General features: G+C 35.1%; 1 protein-coding gene across 3 annotated transcripts in view; it reads left to right on the top strand.

The window, feature by feature from the left end:
• Smg5 (Smg5 nonsense mediated mRNA decay factor) overlaps positions 1–18,646 on the top strand; it is a 44,031-nt gene that overhangs the window by 841 nt on the left and 24,544 nt on the right. The window contains exons 1-15 of one of the 3 annotated variants that reach the window (XM_074116620.1): positions 88–106; positions 316–416; positions 564–657; positions 4,072–4,200; positions 4,503–4,668; positions 4,745–4,905; positions 4,988–5,091; positions 6,806–7,001; positions 7,086–7,257; positions 8,299–8,487; positions 8,917–9,015; positions 9,123–9,304; positions 9,514–9,661; positions 10,595–10,734; positions 12,350–12,496. In XM_074116620.1, the coding sequence (XP_073972721.1) occupies positions 346–416; positions 564–657; positions 4,072–4,200; positions 4,503–4,668; positions 4,745–4,905; positions 4,988–5,091; positions 6,806–7,001; positions 7,086–7,257; positions 8,299–8,487; positions 8,917–9,015; positions 9,123–9,304; positions 9,514–9,661; positions 10,595–10,734; positions 12,350–12,496 (1,998 nt within the window). In that variant the 5' untranslated portion in view covers positions 88–106; positions 316–345. Of the gene's footprint in view, positions 1–87; positions 107–315; positions 417–563; positions 658–4,071; positions 4,201–4,502; positions 4,669–4,744; positions 4,906–4,987; positions 5,092–6,805; positions 7,002–7,085; positions 7,258–8,298; positions 8,488–8,916; positions 9,016–9,122; positions 9,305–9,513; positions 9,662–10,594; positions 10,735–12,349; positions 12,497–18,646 lie in introns of those variants that run through there. The other 2 variants (XM_074116619.1, XM_074116621.1) reach the window with 2 other exon arrangements.

Genomic DNA, 18,646 nt, shown 5'->3' with positions numbered 1-18,646 from the left:
CCTATTCCAGTACAAAATAGTAGCAGCAGCTGTTTTGTCTTTCACTGATTTGAAATTTTATGTGATTTTTTTTTTAATTAAAAGTCATAATGATTCATACTGAAGCGTAAGTACAAGAAAAAGGAGCATTATTTCAATTTAAAGAAAAACCAGCACCTTCATGCGTAAATTAAAATTTAGCATGCCCTTGAGTACAAGTTTAAACGTAATTTTCTTGAAATCTGAACGATGCCAGTTGCAAAGATGGCGGCTCTAAGGCTTGAGCTTCAGTTAGTTGTCATTTTATCTGAATACTCATGCGACTGACATTTGTAGGAGTAAAAAAGTTTAGAATGACTTGACAGCATGAAGAAAAATAGCAACAGTATACCAGATTCTAGGAGTGATTCTGCTGAACTTCCGATAAGATTGTATAGGTAGGTTATGATAGCTAGCAAGCTATTTTTTAATTCATAATTTTTCTCGTGTTTTAATTAACCCTAACTTTCATGATGTGTTTTGCCATATGTTGATCAAAGTTAACTAAATTGCGTGATGGATGTAAATAAGTACTTTTTTTTCAGAGCAATATCGGACGTTGTCCGTCATTTAGATGACCAGAGAGCCAGAACAGAAAGAGTTTTTGACTTATTTTCTGAAAGTATTGAAACACAACGCGTAAGTTTTTCCTTTTTGTTAATAAATTTCATATTCAAATCCCATTTTCTTAAAGCCAGCCGATTAAGTCGCCTTTTATAAATAACTGATAAGACCGCAATACATTGCTATCATGCTTTTGGCCCACTATGCCTTTTTCCTTCAATCAATAAATAAAAACTAGGATATAGTTTTTTTTCTCAAGTGCCATAACAAATAAGTACCAAAATGAAAATTTACATGTTAAGTGTCTAAGAAATTTTCTTTCTGAGCTGTCTTTATTTTTTAAATTTTATTGAATAATATAATAATAACCTCCTCAAAAATTAACATGGCTAAATTTGCGTAGTGCTATATTCAGTTTTATTAAACCAAATTTTATTTAATAATTATAAGTTAGAGTGTCTAAATTAAATAATAATTATTTCTCTAACCTTACCCACTCAAAAGTGCAAAACTTATTTAGAAATGCAGAAGTTTTGGTAATAAGTGTTGATAATAGTTAAATAGAGGTATTAATGTAGTGCTCTATTTGCAGGCGATATTTAGTGTATTTATTCATTTTTGTAAACCTAAAGAAAATGCCAAAGTTATGTTTGTCCCATTAATAAACAAAAACTTAAACCATATTTTAATTATTATGTCGTTTTTTGGGGAAATTAGTTAATTAATGGTACTTTTTGCGTTATGGTCTGTCATTAAAAGTAGTGAAATTCTACTAGAATTTCGAAAAGTTATTTGATTGAATTGTGCTTATAGTGAATTTGCTTGATGAGTGTGATTAAACTGCATGATTGGATGTGCTTATGTAGTCAAAATCATTAGAAAAACTGTAGCTAATTTTGACATTAGTTTAATTTATGCTTGTTTGACCTTCAAGTCACACTATTAGTTATTATTTTATATATAAAATTCTATGCGATGTATATTAACTTTGCTTGTAAAAACTTAAGAGGGTCTCAAATTAATTTGGTTCTAAAAATGAATTAGATTTCAAAAGCTGTTTTACATTTAGCCTGATCGCAGCTGTTGAAACCGAAGCATGGAACTGATGGAGGCAGAAGTAGCACCAGCAAAACTAACATTTTATTAATCATGAATTTGTTAGTAACTTGACTAAGTTCAAATGTAGTTTTTTGGAGAATCATGTAACAAGATCAATTGTGAATAGTTTTCAAGTGTTTCACTAGCTGCGGATGATTATGGCTCTTTGTAAGTCAAGGAAAGCGAGAGACAAATCAAGTTATTTTTTTGTGTGTCGACTTTTCTTTTCGACTTTTGTAATCGTTTTTCAATTTAGTCCTAACTTTTTGTGACTAAGTCAGAGGAGGCACAAAAATTGAACAAGAGCTGTGGATGTTCCAGAAAATTGCTGTTTAATGAGATAAATATTCTTGTAACAGTTTACTATGTGAATTAGTTGGTGAATCTAACGTCAGGCGAAATTATTTCGCGGATGGATTCCATTGCTTACAATCTGAAAAGTGGAATTGGTTGGAATGCATTATCATATCAGATATACAGTACACTAATGTAACATAACCCACACTATAGCGAGCAGATAGCAGATAATAGCCGACCGATAATACAATACAATAATATCTGGCCAAACAGTAAAAAAAAATTAACAAACATCTAAATTTCCAATAAAACTTTAAAAACAAAACGTACGAACACCTAAGGTGTAGGGTTCATGTAAAGATCTTAACAAAAGGCGGAAGAGAAGTTGGGGTATACTATCTGCTTAACTTTTGGACGAACCTAGGGAAATGATGATTTGGAGTCTTTGATTTCATACGATTCAATAAGACGTGCGAATAGTTGTTTAACAATTTCTATTTTACTTATTATTATTTGGTATATCCAACAAAACGTACGATAAGTTGAAGCGTGTGAAAGCCTTTAAGTATTCTCAATGTTCTTTGGCAGAAAAAGTTGCTAATTAGGTAAAAGTTCTTTCATGCTTTTGACTCTCTTTTACGCTCTTAATATTTTCAAATCAAGTGCATCTTTCCCTGGTCCGCCCATCCATCAGTTTTCAATCTTCCAACAAGCGTTCAAGATCTTATTTTGTCTCGCATTTGATGTATTCAACATTTCTCTTCTACCTTTTTTTTTTTGCTCATCGTAATTCGAGCAATTACGATTAGCTCCCTTAGCAAGTTTTAACTTTTTAAGGTTTAAAGTCATGGTAACCGAACACTCTTTTAATTTCCATGTTTCTTCATCTAAGAAGACTAACCACACCAGACTTTTCAAGATCTTTCTCGATTTGGTTTTAAGTTTAAGATATCATTAAAGAATAATTCTCTCATTGTCTTAGTTGCCAGTCTTGTCCTTCCATCATATGTTGACTTCGAATTTTGTTTCCCTCAATTTTCTTTTTGTTTAGTTCTCAGCATGACCAGTAAAAACTTTCACTTCTTCTGGGCTCCTAAAATTTGAGAGAATGATTATGTGGCATTTAAAATTATAATTTATTATAGGCCCAACATACGCCTAAGGTAATTGCGAAAATATACAAGCTAAAGTGTTGGTATAGCATTCAACTCCGCGACAGTCATTGGTGTACAGGCCTACCAAAAAATAAAAATAAATAAATAAAAATAATCTTAGTAATCTAATAATGGATCGAGGAAAAATGTGCAGTTTCTTCTCATATCATGTCATACAGATGGAAACTAATGAATCATATTGTTCCAAATAACAATTTAAAAAATAAAACTATATTAAATTAAAGGCTTGTACCCTTATGATTTCTAGATGATAAAAGGATTATATCTATAAAGAATTTTAGAGGTTTCCCTCAGTTACATGCTTATAAGTTCGTTCAACATTAACCCATTTAGAATTGTAGGACTTCCTTTTCATAATCTCTTCACTGCTTTTTAGATAGAATTACTAAAATGTTCTAAAAGTAAATATGGTCTTCGCAAATATTTTCACAGCAAAAGCTAAAAATCTGGGGCGAAAAAGATCACATGACCCATTTTTTTGGGAAATTTAGAATTCCTACTTAACATATTGAATTGTTATTTATAGTTTTAGTGAGACCAGTCATTTGATTGGCACATAGAGGTTCCGCCATAATATAAAATTTAGTGGTTAAGTGTTGGCGTAGTGATTTTGGAGCATAGATTTTGTGATTGAGAGATCCCCCTTTTCGAATGTTGCGAGTAGCTTAGTAGAAAAAATGTTAATAGTAATGTATGTGCTTCTGCCTCCTGTTCACGTCAAAATAACTGCGTTATTCTTGCAAGTTTGTACATTCACTTAGAGAAGAATTATGTCGTAATTTCTTCCAGACTGGGGTTATTATCGATAAAGTTTTATGCAAAATTTCTAGAAATAATTAATAAATGGTCTATCCTGTTTCTTATAGAGTGATTCAACATTTTTTTTTGCCCTAATACATTTGTTATTTTTTTATTATAGATTAAATTGCGAGATTATTCTGATAAGCTTATGTTTACTGATCCTGTTGGATATGGTAGAAAGACTGAAGAATTACTGTGGAGGAAAGGTTTTCACGAAGTTGTAACCACAGTTAAAAGATTGATGAAGGTTTGTGGATAATAATTATTGTTAATGTTTAAAATTTAATCAATAATAAATTTTGACCATATTTTGAAAGACAGTTTTCATTGTTAATGAAAATTTTAAAAAATAATACATAGTAATGCTACATATTTTATGAAAATAAGATCTTATTTTTAATTTATGGTGCGTCAACATCTGAGGTCATTGGTACCCGAACTTTTTTTTTCATTGTCCTGTCGATCTAATAAGATACGGATGTGTGCAACACAAGTGTGGAGTGGATACGCCCTTTTAATCAAATTTTTTTCTCCTTTTTCTTTTTCCAGAATGTAAAAATGGAACCATCGGAAACATTTTTAGTTCAGTGTCATTTACAATCAGGAATTGGATTTTATCATCATATCATTATGAAGTTACAATCAAATTATCGACTAGATTTACGTGGAATTGTAGATTTTCCATTATTTGTCACCGACCGTGGTCTTAAAAAAGGTAAATATTATTATTTTTTTTGTTTTCTTTGTAGATTTGAATTATGCAAAAAATTTAATTATTTTTCTACCTATAGACAAAGCATGGTGGACAAGTAAACCAATAGAGAGTAGTGCCCTGGAATGGGCCAATCAAGCTTTACATCGCTGCCTCATCTATTTAGGCGACCTAAATCGTTATCTCTCTGATTTACAATCATCTTATGATCATAATTTTGCTCAAAGATATTATGCTCAGGTGAAGCATTGTTGCATTTTAATTTATGTTTATTTCTTCTTCTTTTATTTTAATTATTAATTTAATATTATTGTAATTAAAGGCTTTGAATTGGAAACCAGAATGTGGAATGCCACATAATCAGCTGGGGACTTTGTCAGGGAATCAAAATTACGGTTTGGATGCTGCCTATTATTACATGAGATGGTAATTTTTTTTAAAAGATTTTTATTTTTCCTTAAAACTGGCAAGGAAAATATTTTCTGTTTTGAATTTAAACGGGATTCGTTTTGAAATCTCCTGTGACTTTATTTTTTTTAGAAATTATGTGTTTTTGTATGAGTGTTAGTGTATAGCTTACGAAAAATCAGCTGGAAGCTGCAATTTTATATTTCGATTGGGTTTGACCAGTGAGCACAGCTGAAATCCCTTAACCTGAAGCATTAGAGAGACCTTTGAAGATGAGAAGTTTTATTTTCACAGCAATATTTGGCATCCCCATAATGTTTAGAACCTACCAGACACTTGATGAGATCTTGTGAAACAGGTGAAACAAACTTGATAGGAGGACTTTTCTAGAACAGAAACTTCTTATCACTAAATTTTGGGGGGGGGGAGAAGATACTTAAAAAAAGTCCTTCGCTAGGAGCCAACAATAGTTGATAGCGTGAGAGCTGACATTGAACAAGAATGCAAGCAAATACCAAACTAATTATTTTTTGCGGATCTATTGCTTTGCGTTGGCAGCAGTGTCTAGACTAGAAAGGATGTCAGTTTGAAAACAGACGTTGACAAAACTATTTAATAATGTCTTTAGATAGGCGCCAAGGTAGACGAACGATTTAATTCTTGGCCTTGGATTTTATTTAATGATAAATATGAGAAATTTATTGTAAAGAATGTTTGCTATTAGCTTTCGTTCACGATACCCAACTTACAGTTAGACTTAAATTCTACCATGATAAAATTTGCATTACTTTAACAGGGCCCGGAACCAGTTCTGGGGATCACTAGGGGTGCAGTTCGTAAGGCTCTCAGAGATTGGATCTAGAGAGAACATGAAAAGTACTGGGTGACGCTTCCTGGGGTCAAAAACAGCAAGAGGGTTATGCCCTTGTTGTGCAAACAAAGAACCAAAAGGACTCTGGGCTTGGGCAGAAATCAGATCACTCTGATTATAGGCCTATTCACAGGGCACGGAAGGTTCAGAAAGCACCTGCACAAGATAGGGCTTATTAGCGCGGAACCGTTGTGCAGATTGTGCCAGGAAGAGGAAGAAACGGCCTCTCACCTGTTATTCGATTGCGTTGCAATCGAGAGACTGCACTACGATATCTTTGGTACCTTGAGACCAAAGGAGATTATAGGGCAGAAGGAACTGGTACGGAAAGCCCTCAACCTTCTTAGAAGGGGAGGTTTCTTCTACTAGACTTAAGGGAAGGCACAATAAGCCTCTGGTGGCTGCGGTGACGTGGGGCATGGGTCCCGTCCCGCCGTTCAAATCTAAATCTTAACAGGAAGAAGGATTAATGTCAATTTCAGTAATAATTTTTTCTTCATTTTTTACCAAGCTTTAGACTAGCGCCCAAGTACGAACATATGCAGTTACAGATTAACGATGAACAATAAACAAAACTATAGGTTCTATTTTTTTGAAAACTCATTTTAAATGGTTGTTTCAGTTAAATTTACGGGTTTTTTGACCTGCATTCTTATCCTATATATCTTAACCGTTCTACTAGCGCGTGTTATGAAGGTTACAATGTTTTGTACATTGTAACCTTCATGTATTTATCTTTTTGTACATATTTATGTTATAATAAAGATTTATTCTTATTTACAGTTTTTTTTGAACTGTAAAATGTTTTTAAGGATTTCAGTAAATGCACTTAATGCTCAAAACAGAATTTTAATTTTTTAGCTTATGTTGTGCACAAAAATTTGAAGGAGCAGAAGGTAATTTACAACATCTCCTGGAGAATAATGCCCATTGTTTGGAAGAACTAAGAAATGCTCATAATCAAGAAGCAATGCCATCTGTTAAAAGATTAATTATTACGTTCATACATTTGGCTTATTGTATGTTTTATGATAAAAATTATGCCCAAGTGAATCAGGTATATGGAAGTAATTTTAAGAAAGTTTAAAATTCCACAAATAACTGACTTAACTTATTTTAAATTTTTTTTATTTTATTACAGTTAGGAGGAGAAGTGTTTACTTATTTAGGAACATTCATAATAGAAACGGACAAGACTATTATCACAATGGTTGACAAAAATCCGTGCGCTGAACCCACCGTGCTAAATGATGATATGCTTTTCAAAATGATTATTATAATTATCATGTGCGTACAGCAGCTTAAATTAAAAGGTACAAAAATTAATTTATTATTATTAAAAAAAGTATTTTACCCACTCACAGTATTTAAGTAAACAATTTTTATGAGAAGAGCCTCTACAGCGAGTTAAAAATGACAAAATATTCTTCACATTTCTCCTCGAATTTTCCAGAATCCAGGTTTTTGCTTTTAACTTATCTAATCTGGGTCCGGGACTTCTTAAGTTAAGATTTTATACTAGACTTCCCTTCTGTGACTATGTTCATATCACGTAGTACATATTTACGCTTTCGGTGTGACGTTTTTTAGTGAAAAGAGTACCGTGTTTTTTTTGCAGTAGGTAATTTTTATTAAACGAAAATGCAGTTTCATTTTTAATGGACAGAAATAGCACAGACTTCGGCATGACTTTCATTCTTTTTGTCTTCTCTAGTTACGCTCTGGGAGGTTTTGTGGGAAGTATGTGATGGTATCAGGAAGTGGTTATCCCTAATTGCCGGTAGTACCTGGGGAATAAGACATTGAGTTTAGTTTAGAACAAGAAAGGCTACTGTGCTCCCTAAAACCCTAGAGAAATCAGTAATTGGAAATTAAGAAATGACAATCAGAAATTGGCAATGCCTTGTTTGTTACTGGTGTAGTGAACTGCCTAACAGATCATGCGAGTGTTTTTGGAGCACTCTTGGAAAAAATCATAGAGCACCTCAACTCTGCTGTGTCTTTTAACGGGATTGCAAGCGGTTTTAAGAAGTGTGACCGGTGGATATCCGTAATGTCTTTTCTCTTTTCCCTTTGTTACTAGTAGGCCACTGGCTCCGGATTCCCCGCTAGCTAATCCTATTGCGCTTCGCCGGGAACACCAATTTCAAGTGGCATTTATTAATAATCTTCGATCTGGCGCAGTTTGCCTCTTGTTTTTAAGGGGTTGAATTATCAAGAGAAAATGGCCATTTTGTCAGTTAAAGTTTTTCTGTGAAGTAAGATAAATGTCTTACATAATACGCTCTAGACTTTTATTTTTAGTAAAAATTTGTTTACGTTCCTTTAATGTAAATTATATTTCAATATTACAGCTTCATCCCATGCAATGGGTGGCGTGGCCATTTGTCTGTCGTTAATGTCACAATTAGTACAATACGCTGTGAACAGATTAGAAGTGGCGTTGAAGCCCAGAGTCGCTCCGTCAACTGATAGAGATGTTAAACAACGTAGACGACGTAAAAGGAGAGGAACATTTTCAAATGCTTCTGATCTGAGTGAAGGTTTGTACACGAATGATTATATATATTATTTTAATTAAATTCTTTTTCAGAAAATAGCTATGATCCTGATGTCCAGTCTCCTCTTTTATTTCGTGACTGTGGTGATGTCAGTCAATCAGTTGTTAAGTGCACCTAGCATCTAGTTTTATTGTTATTTTCATATCAATGGGCGATTTCACGCCTACTTAGTTGAAGTATAGTTCATGATGAAAGGCAGCGATTCCCGTAGGGATTATAGTGGTCCTTACTCCATTTCCCCTTATGGGGTTGCATGAGCTCAGCTTGATTTGAGCTTAAAAAGTTGCTTAATTAAATGGTGGCCCTTTCCCTATAATCGAGTATCTTTTCACATAATTTCTAACTAACCATTCCATTAAGTATTTTTTGCCCAAATTTACGAAGTTATTAACATAAATTTATTACTTTCAGACGAAAATGACTCGGTATACAGTTTGGACTCTGATATAAGTGAGGAAGATCTAATTTTTGACCAGTGCCACGAATCCGATGAAGAACCATTGACAAATGGTAATGCAATGAATAACAGTTCTTAGCTAATAATTCTCAAAAATATTAAGGCATTTTGCAGATTAAATAAATATCTAATTCAATTATTATTACATCTCATTTTTTAGGTCTTGCCACAGAACATTGTGTCAATGGGTTTAATGGAACAAACGATGTGTACATGTTGTCGAAAGCTAGAGATTGTAGCGATCCATCACAACCATGGAATCATCCAATAATCGCCAATGATAAAGCTTTTCAGCACATACATAAAATCTCCCACGAAGGATATATTTTTCAATCGATTAAGGTATACGATCAAGTTTATTGATAAACAAATTTTAAGTAGGTATTTATGTGTGCAAAAAAAATGGCTAGCAAGCAGTCTTTAGGAATTGAAAAACTATTGAAATATTTATTTGCAATATTTAAGATCAGTCTTTAATTGGCTTAATGGCCAATTAATTAATTATTTTTGTTTTCCTTGTTTTTATTTTATTTATTAATTTTTTTAAACAGATATGCTGCGATTGGATAGATAGTAATCCAATATTCTTAAAGTGTTGTGGAGCAACCTCGGTGACTTTGGTGGAAAGATTTGTTGGTTTTCTAAATCATCTAACTGCTGTGCCGAGTCTTGCTTCGCTAAAGGATCATTTTGATGAAGGTAAAAGATTTTATCTATTTTTAAGGGGTTAGTAATAATTTTTATTTCAAGTTATCTGTTTAACTGAAGATATAAGCTAAGGGCTAAAGAGATGAAAGTGTGGGGGTGAGAAGTTGATCGCCAATACACTGAAACTGAAAGCAGCATTGATGATGGGTATTATCAGCATAGTTAGTTTTGGGTTTCCCACAGGGACATTAAGAGCTTTGATTTTTCCTATAGCTTGTTCGTAAAAAAACATAGATAGATGTATGCAGGTAATGGCCTCCAGTAGGCATCGCGTGAACGGCTGATCATAGTTGAAGAGATTAGGGGAGTGCCCATTGCAAGCGACAATAGTGGCCTGATGTAAGATTATAGACAACAACAGGCGACTAGCGACCGATCTTCTGATCAGATCTCTTTAAATTTCTATTAAACGTCAGTCATGGATGAGGTTGAAAACCCTTAATCAGTGCAGTTCTTTAAATATCACTTTTATGTAATTTAAGATACCATAGATATTGATATATAGCCAAGTTCCTTGGAAGTATTGATGTCTTTTTTCTCCTACGGGGTGGGGGTGAGGGTTGAATTATGTTTTTTGGAGCACAACTTTGTCTATAGATACTTAATTGCACATGCAATCTACGTACACAGTACAATCTGCAGTCTCGTACACATATTGCATGAGGGTTTGGTGTGTCACTGTAAATGTCCGATTGTTTTTTTTAGACTGGGATACCCATGAGAACGATAACATTTTTGTAGAATTCACTTCCTTAAACCAGTTCCTAAAAGAGGGAAGACAAAATACTTAAAAATTCACTTCCACAAGAGAGTATCAACAAATTCTTTTAAAAAGAATTATATTCTCAGGTCTTCACAGTTATCCAGCTTTTCTTGAAATTAATTCTTAATAATTTTTCTTTTTTTTCTCTCTCTCTATTCCAGAAATCATTTCTGAAAATATTCTTTGTACTACACCGCTGCCAGAAGATGTTGCTGTACGAGGTTTGAGCAGTTTGCAATTGACTCAGTCGAAATTGAATTGGGATTATCTTAGGACCAAAACTTTGAAACCATATGAAGAGGTAGGATGTTATACTATATTACCTTAATAATATAATAATTTTATAATACAATAATTTTAGCCAAAATTCAAATTTGTTGTTTGAAATCACTTGTTTGAATAACATCTATCGATGCTAATCTAAATCTGCTAAAGAATGGATTGAGGAACTGTATTTTCGGTTCGGTGGCAGCGTAAAAGCCAATTGTACCAACCATTAATTGATAATACTGTTATATAGGAAGAATTGAACCAATACAGTACAAAGAATTCCTCGCAGAACAGTATTATTTTTTTGAAAAATATATATATGTACTAGGGTCGTTTGAAAAGTCCGTGCAAAAATAAAAACAACTTAATTTTTTGGGGTAAACCTTTTTTATTTTTCAACATAGTCTCCTTTTAGGCTTATACAGTTCGTCCAACGCTGCTCTAGTTTGTCTGAAAAATAGCCATTCGTTTCTGCAATCACCTCCTCGTTTGAATAAAATCTCTTTCCCGCCAGCCATTTCTTCATATTGGGGAAGAAATAGTAGTCCGAGGGAGCCAAGTCTGGAGAATAGGGGGGATGTGAAACGAGTTGGAACCCTATTTCCATTAATTTTGCGACCACAACTGCTGAGGTGTGAGCTGGTGCGTTGTCGTGATGGAAAAGGACTTTTTTGTGGGCCAATCGTGGGCGTTTTTCTTGCAGCTCGGTTTTCAAACGGTCCAATAACGATGAATAATATACACCTGTAATAGTTTTACCCTTTTCCAGATAGTCGATGAGGATTATTCCTTGCGAATCCCAAAAGACAGTCGCCATAATCTTTCCGGCCGAAGGAACGGTCTTCGCCTTTTTTGGCGCAGATTCCCCCTTGGTAACCCATTGTTTAGATTGTTCTTTGGTCTCAGGAGTGTAGTGATGTATCCATGTTTCATCCACAGTGACGAAACGACGCTTCTGGAACAGCTGCAAACCGTCCTTGCAACACTTCACACGATTTCGTTTTTGGTCAAGCGTGAGCAATCGCGGCACCCATCTTGTGGATAGCTTTGTCATGTCCAAATGTTGATGCAAAATATTATGTACCCGTTCATTCGAGATGCCCACAGCACTAGCAATCTCACGCACCTTCACTCTTCTGTCATCCATCACCATATCATGGATTTTATCAATGATTTCTGGAGTAGTAACCTCAACAGGGCGTCCAGAACGTTCAGCGTCACTTTTGGCCATATGGCCACTCCGAAAATTTTGAAACCACTTATAAACTGTTCTAATCGAAGGTGCAGAGTCACCATAATGTTTATCAAGCTTCTCTTTAGTCTCCTGAGGCGTTTTGCCTTTCATAAAGTAGTGTTTAATCAACACACGAAATTCTTTTTCGTCCATTTTTTGAAAATCACTCGACTTCCTCGATTCAAACGAATGCCAAACACAAAGAAATAGACCGATCTGGCTGAAACTTGGTGTGTGTTCTTCCAAGAGATGCTACTAACTAAACATAACCTCGATACGCGCCAGTGGTGCTATCTCTCGGACTTTGCACGGACTTTTCAAACGACCCTCGTATAACATATAAATTTTACCAATTTAGGTTTTCTTTTTGCTTTTCATTAATTAGAATCTCTTTTACTTTTTTGTCTTCTAGACGTACTCCCGTATCTGTTATCTGATTAAATTTGGAATCAATTTGGCACAGTCTAAAGCTTCAGCTCTTGCCTATGATGATTCAAAACGTTGGTTTACAGCGGAGGGTCAAGTACATCAGAAGAATGGCTTAATACATGCTATATCTGTAAGTGTATTTTATTAAGCTATCCATTGTTATGATTAATATTTTATTTTTTAATAATTGCCATTTTCGACCCTTGCATATATCTTTGCGATGCATAGGACTTTTTATCCTAAGCGCTAAATTGTCACAGTCCTACCTTGTAAGTCGTAAGATAGTACAGTGTATTAGGTACAACAAGTGAAGTATCCATACTCATGAAGGTACAAAATAAAAATTGTTTCCTCACTCAAGATACAATATAGTCCTTTCATTTTCAATTGATGGAAAATAATGGGTTACCCCTACTTGAATCGCTAACAATTATCTTCAACAAGCAGTGGCAAGCAAGGAGTGCTGAGTGATTGACAAAAAAAAGTTAATTAGTATAGGAAATCATTCAAGGAAAATTATTTTCAACCTGAAAACATATTCTAGAGAAAATTAATAAAAAAAAAAATTTCCTTGCGGTAGGAGGGTTGCAGAGGACTGCTTCGTATTCACCAATAATGCCAACATTTCAAAAAAATTCAAGTGTCCCTATAGCTGAAAGAATGTTGCTCATGCCAGATGTAAGCCTTGTATGTTTTATTCTTATTCTTGTAATTGATCAATTCCTCCCCTCAAGAAAATCGGAAGTCTTTTGGCGTGGAAATGCGCAAGCAAAGACACACGACCGTGGACTGCATTCCCTTATATAATATTATTTAAATAAACTTGTCAAGTAGCTTGAGTGTAGTATATGAAGTAGAAGATAAGATGTTTAGTTTTGACTAGTGAGAAGGTTACTCTCTGCTCTTCACAAGATGTAAATAGATTAGAAAAGTAAAGTGCAAGCGTCTCCTTGGGAACGGCTCTAATTTACTTTCTAACTCCCACCTTCCTAACTGGTTCTAGTTACTGTCTAAGTAATTCCCACCCTCATCTGGGTTGGTGGAGCGATCTACTTGCTTCTTCCACTCTTCTCTCTTGTACCTATCTTTTTGGTATCACATTATTCACTTAGAAGAACTAAGAAGTAATGGAGAAGGGACTCTTCTCATCCCCACTAGCAGCAAATCTTCTTCTACTCTTTAGTAACAATAATAGGAAGTCTCCCTCCCTCACTGGTTCTGGGTGTGTGTGTGTGTGGGTGGCCCCTAAGTAAAGAGTTACTGGCAGAGCATTCCAATTTCATTAGCGCCCCTATTGCTCAAGTCACTCCATTCCTGGGTTAATTTGTTAGTCTTGTAGTACATGTATATAGCTTTACTCCCTTAACTTTACTAAGTACCTTCTTCTCCTTCTTCTTTTTTTATTTCTTCTCCCTAATTGACGTAATTATATGATCCCTTTATGCATAATTAATATTGACCATAATTTATTATGTGAGCAACATCGCTGGTTACTTTTTTTCGAAGAAAAAAAATTTAGTCTTTGAATTTCAAAATTGCTCGTGTCATTTTCAAAATGCTAATTTTGTCTGGAGAAGATCTCTGCCTCTGTTCAAAATATTTGCTACTCAAACCATTCTTAAAAAATTAAAAAGAAATTTTATAGAACATGACATTTACAATTTTTTTTTTTTTTTTCAACTTTGTGTACTTATTAAAAAAAATATTGTTTACAATTAACATGAGTGAACATCGCGTTAGTGTTTTCAACACCGATTTATTAAGTCTGATGAAATAGTCCCCAATACTGCGCACATTGGCAAACACATACTCGTACTCTTTCTAGCTTATTAGAAAAAGAGTAAATAAAGAGTATATTGCTGTCGTTCAAAATAAATTTAAAAAAAGAGTAAATAAATTAACTCTGCTTTGATGATAGAAGTTGGCTGTGATAACTTATTCATTCAGCTGTGAAGAGGAGTTCGCCTACTAAACACAGCTGATCATTAAATCAAAAGAATATATTTTTTTTTTTGCAGTTAAAAGAGTAAATCTTTTTTATAGCATATACTTTTAATTGAAAGAAAGATTTTGTTTGTTTTATTTCTGATTTTTTTTTTTCAATGTTTGTTAAAAGAAACCAAATGTGAAGCTCTCGTTTCCTGTCACTTCAGACGGTACTCTCTAAAGAGAATTATTTGAATTATAATGAGCGTGAATATTTTAAAAGATCATTTAGTTTTTTTGTATAAAGAGTCTTTTCTTTTCTTCTTTTGCATAACTCCTCTTTACTCCGCTTTTTAAAAGCTCAGCTTTCAGGATCTGGTTATGATACTCTTGCAATCTTCTAAGTTGCCTTGGTGTATGTGTGAAAAGCTCCTCCCCTTGCAAATAAGGGAGAGAAAAGTGATTACGGGCCAAAGCAGAGAAGGTATTTTATTATAAAAACAAAAAAAAAAAAAACAGTCTTTCTCTGTTCAATATTTAAAAGAAGCGACTGCCTACCACCAGGATTGGGGTAGGCTAGGTGATGCCTAGCGTGGTGTTGCATGGTTCAGTTTCCCAAGGGATTCTCAGGGCCTGGAGCTGTGGGAAGTTTGAATAATACAGCCTCCCCCACCCCGGGATGGCGGGCGGCTTTCAGGTACCTAATGAGTGTGAAAGATAATCCAAAGCACCCTCTCAATCTCTCTCTCTCTCTCTCTCCCTCACTTCTCTCTCCCACGCGCTCTCTTAAACCATTATTCTGTTGACTCTATAAACGCTGCTCTCTTCTGCGTTCTGTGTGAACTTCCCAATTTGGAAGAGCAAAGAAAGAAGGGATGGAGTAGAAAGAGAAAGGTTAAGCCCCTCCAGACTCTTCATTGGAGGTAAAGAGAGCGCGCTTCGCAGCACTAAAGCGTGACAAGGTAGAGAAAAAAAAGTCCTAACCAGCTCCTCTCATCCTCTCTCTTGCTCCTGTTGCATATTTATGATCTACGCTTGTGCAGAAGCATAAAATTCGGCCTCCGTAAAACACGCTTTCTTTTTTTTAAAAAAAACCTCTTTCTGCTTCTCAAGCGCCAAATCCCCACTACTCTCATTATCTCTCTCCCCCATTCGAATGAATTTCCTCTCTTTTAGACACTCCTTCCCGCTTGTCTGTTTGTTCGTACTTATCTTCTTCTTTGTGTCTACCTACCTACTACTCTCACCATACTCTGGGGGTACTTTCTCATTTCCTTTTTTCACATTAAAATGCAAATTTTTTTCCACCAAAAAAAGAAAAAGCGTAACACTCTAAAGGCATTTTCAGTCTTTTTTATTATTATAATTTTTTTTTTTTTTTTTTTTTAAAAAGCTTCCATTTTGTTTTCAAAATTATTAAAAGAAAAAAAAAAGGCAGTTGATGTTTTGTGTTTTTAGGCTTTTCATCTAAAATATTTGATTTCATTTTTTTTTAAAACTTCCTTCCTTTTACGTCACAGTAGAGTTTTTGCGAATTCGACTGCATGCTTTTTTTTCTTTTTTTGTCAGTAACGTTCCTAAATGCAAAATCTTAGAAGTTCATATTGTAAAGTAAAAGTAAAAAATAATCGCCTATTTTTTCAGGCGGGGCTTAACGTCCAACTACCAATTAGGTGTCGTGGACGGAGGCGACTAGCATACATACTTTACTGTAAATTTCTCATATTAACCATTAAATAAAATCCAAGGCCTAAGACCGGGGAATCGAACCCACTAAATCAACAATACATCTTAGCTTCGCGGGTCTTGCCACTAACCGCTCGGCTACCGTGGCGCCCTAGAAGTTCGTATATTATATTTCATTTTATACTGATATCAAGCAAAACGGCAATAAAGTTTTGGGCCAAATTGATCAGATAAAGATGCTTTACATTTTGGGGATTCTATCTCTAATCCCAAACACATCTAATATACTAGCGACAAGTAGAAATCACTCACGCTGCAGCATCCCAAGTTGATGAAACAACCCCCTTTAATGAAATATGTGTATATAAAAATTAATGTAAAAAATAATTACACGCTCTATATCGTAAAATAAAGTTAGAAAGTGTCGCAAGTAAATAATAGGTTATATGATAGTGTGGGCATGTAGCGAATGTAATACGAGGTAACTGTGGATCCAGTGGATAAGGAGGTGGTGAAAATATTGAGTATGGGAGGTGTTGTCGGTTTAATGGAGCGACTTGCGGTAGAAGGAGGAGGAGGAGGTGTGTGTGTGGTAAATGAGAGGCGAGATGATGTGAGGGGTGGTCCTGGAGAGATAGTTTGGGTTGTAGAGTAGCCGAGATGAGAGAGGATACCGAGTGATGCTTGGGGTGTCTAGGTCCAGCATGAAGAGATAAGTAGGTGTGTATTGATTTATCTCCTCTCACTACCACCGACCGCTCTCTCTCAACCAGATCTCCCCTTTACACTCTTCTTTGACCAGAGTCGAGAGTCTTCCTTGTGCCTCTATAAACACACACACGCGCGTGCTGACAAACTACTGCCTTGGATAAAGTGGATTGTGTACCGGTCTAGGATCTGCTACATCTCTCCCTTCAAGGCAGGAAGTGGAAGTGAGCCAGTAATCTTGGCTACAACCAGCTGACTGGCGCCCTTGTCGCCCCTCAGGCTACTCCATACCATTCAGACTGCTGTTTGCCAAAGCCATTCTTCACCACCATTCGCCATCTGCTTTCTTTCTTCACGATTATTATTTTTTTTTTTTTACGCCTTCTCAACCCTTCAGTATTATTGCTCTTTTAATTTTTGGCTGATTTCCTCTTTAATCTAATCTTCGTATTGTATCCTTTATTCCGTTATCTCTTAGTAATGTTATAGGAAATATTTCGAGAGTTTAAAATTTTCTGTACGGCTTTCTCAACGGAAATAGATATTTTGAGTCCCCATGAGTCAGATCCGGTGGAACCTCAAAAAAATGATCTCACTCTCTCTTCTCTCCCTCAGTAAAGTAATGCCTATTTTTTCAGGCGGGGCTTAACGTCCAACTACCAATTAGGTGTCGTGCACGGAGGCGACTAGCAAACATTTCTCATATTAACCATTAAATAAAATCCAAGGCCTAAGACCGGGAATTGAACACACTAAACCAACATTACATCTTAGATTTGCGGGTCTAGCCTATAACCGCCTAACAATACTTTACTATAAATTTCTCGTATTAACCATTAAATAAAATCCAAGGCCTCTAGACCGGGGAATCGAACCCATTAAACCAACAATACATCTTAGCATTGCGGGTCTAGCCTATAACTCCCTAACATACTTTACTATAAATTTCTCGTATTAACCATTAAATAAAATCCAAGGCCTAAGACCGGGATTCGAACCCACTAAAACAACAATACATTTTAGCTTTGCGGGTCTAGCCTATAACTGCCTAACATACTTTACTATAAATTTCTCGTATTAACCATTAAATAAAATCCAAAACCTAGAGACCGGGAATCGAACCTATTAAACCAGCAATACATCTTAGCTTTGCGGGTCTAGCCTATAACCGCCTAACTTACTTTACTGTAAATTTCTCATATTAACCATTAATTAAATAAAATCCAAGGCCTCTAGACCGGGGAATCGAACCCATTAAACCAACAATACATCTTAGCATTGCGGGTCTAGCCTATAACTCCCTAACATACTTTACTATAAATTTCTCGTATTAACCATTAAATAAAATCCAAGGCCTAAGACCGGGATTCGAACCCACTAAAACAACAATACATTTTAGCTTTGCGGGTCTAGCCTATAACTGCCTAACATACTTTACTATAAATTTCTCGTATTAACCATTAAATAAAATCCTAGGCCTAAAGACCGGGAATCGAACCTATTAAACCAACAATACATCTTAGCATTGCGGGTCTAGCCTATAACTGCCTAACATACTTTACTGTAAATTTCTCATATTAACCATTAATTAAATAAAATCCAAGGCCTAGACCCTGGGAATCGAACCCACTAAACCAACAATACATTTTAGCTTCGCAGGTCTCTCTCTCCCTCAGTGTTTAGATTTCACAGTTATTTTGCCTTAGGACCAAACAGATCTATTGAGGCTACCCCAGTGGTACCAGATGACACGAGGCGAACCAACGTTTATTCTAATTCAAAGTTTGAAAAACAAAAAAATCTTAAGAATATTGTATTACGAATAATTTGTTAAGAGTATTACTCCAGCTTTTTTCTTTTTTTTTATAATAAACCTCGACGTCTCAGTGGAGAAGAGGTATTATTTGAAATGATATTTTAATGGGAGCTCCATAATTATAGAGGTTGTGCAATCTGGTGA

This window comes from Rhodnius prolixus, unplaced genomic scaffold (assembly GCF_049639745.1).
Source record: "Rhodnius prolixus isolate KJV_2025 unplaced genomic scaffold, Rpr scaffold_19, whole genome shotgun sequence".
In the NCBI taxonomy this organism is placed as follows: Eukaryota; Metazoa; Arthropoda; class Insecta; order Hemiptera; family Reduviidae; genus Rhodnius; species Rhodnius prolixus.
The sequence above is the reverse complement of the archived record's forward strand: the minus strand, read 5'-3'. Positions and strand labels throughout refer to the sequence as shown.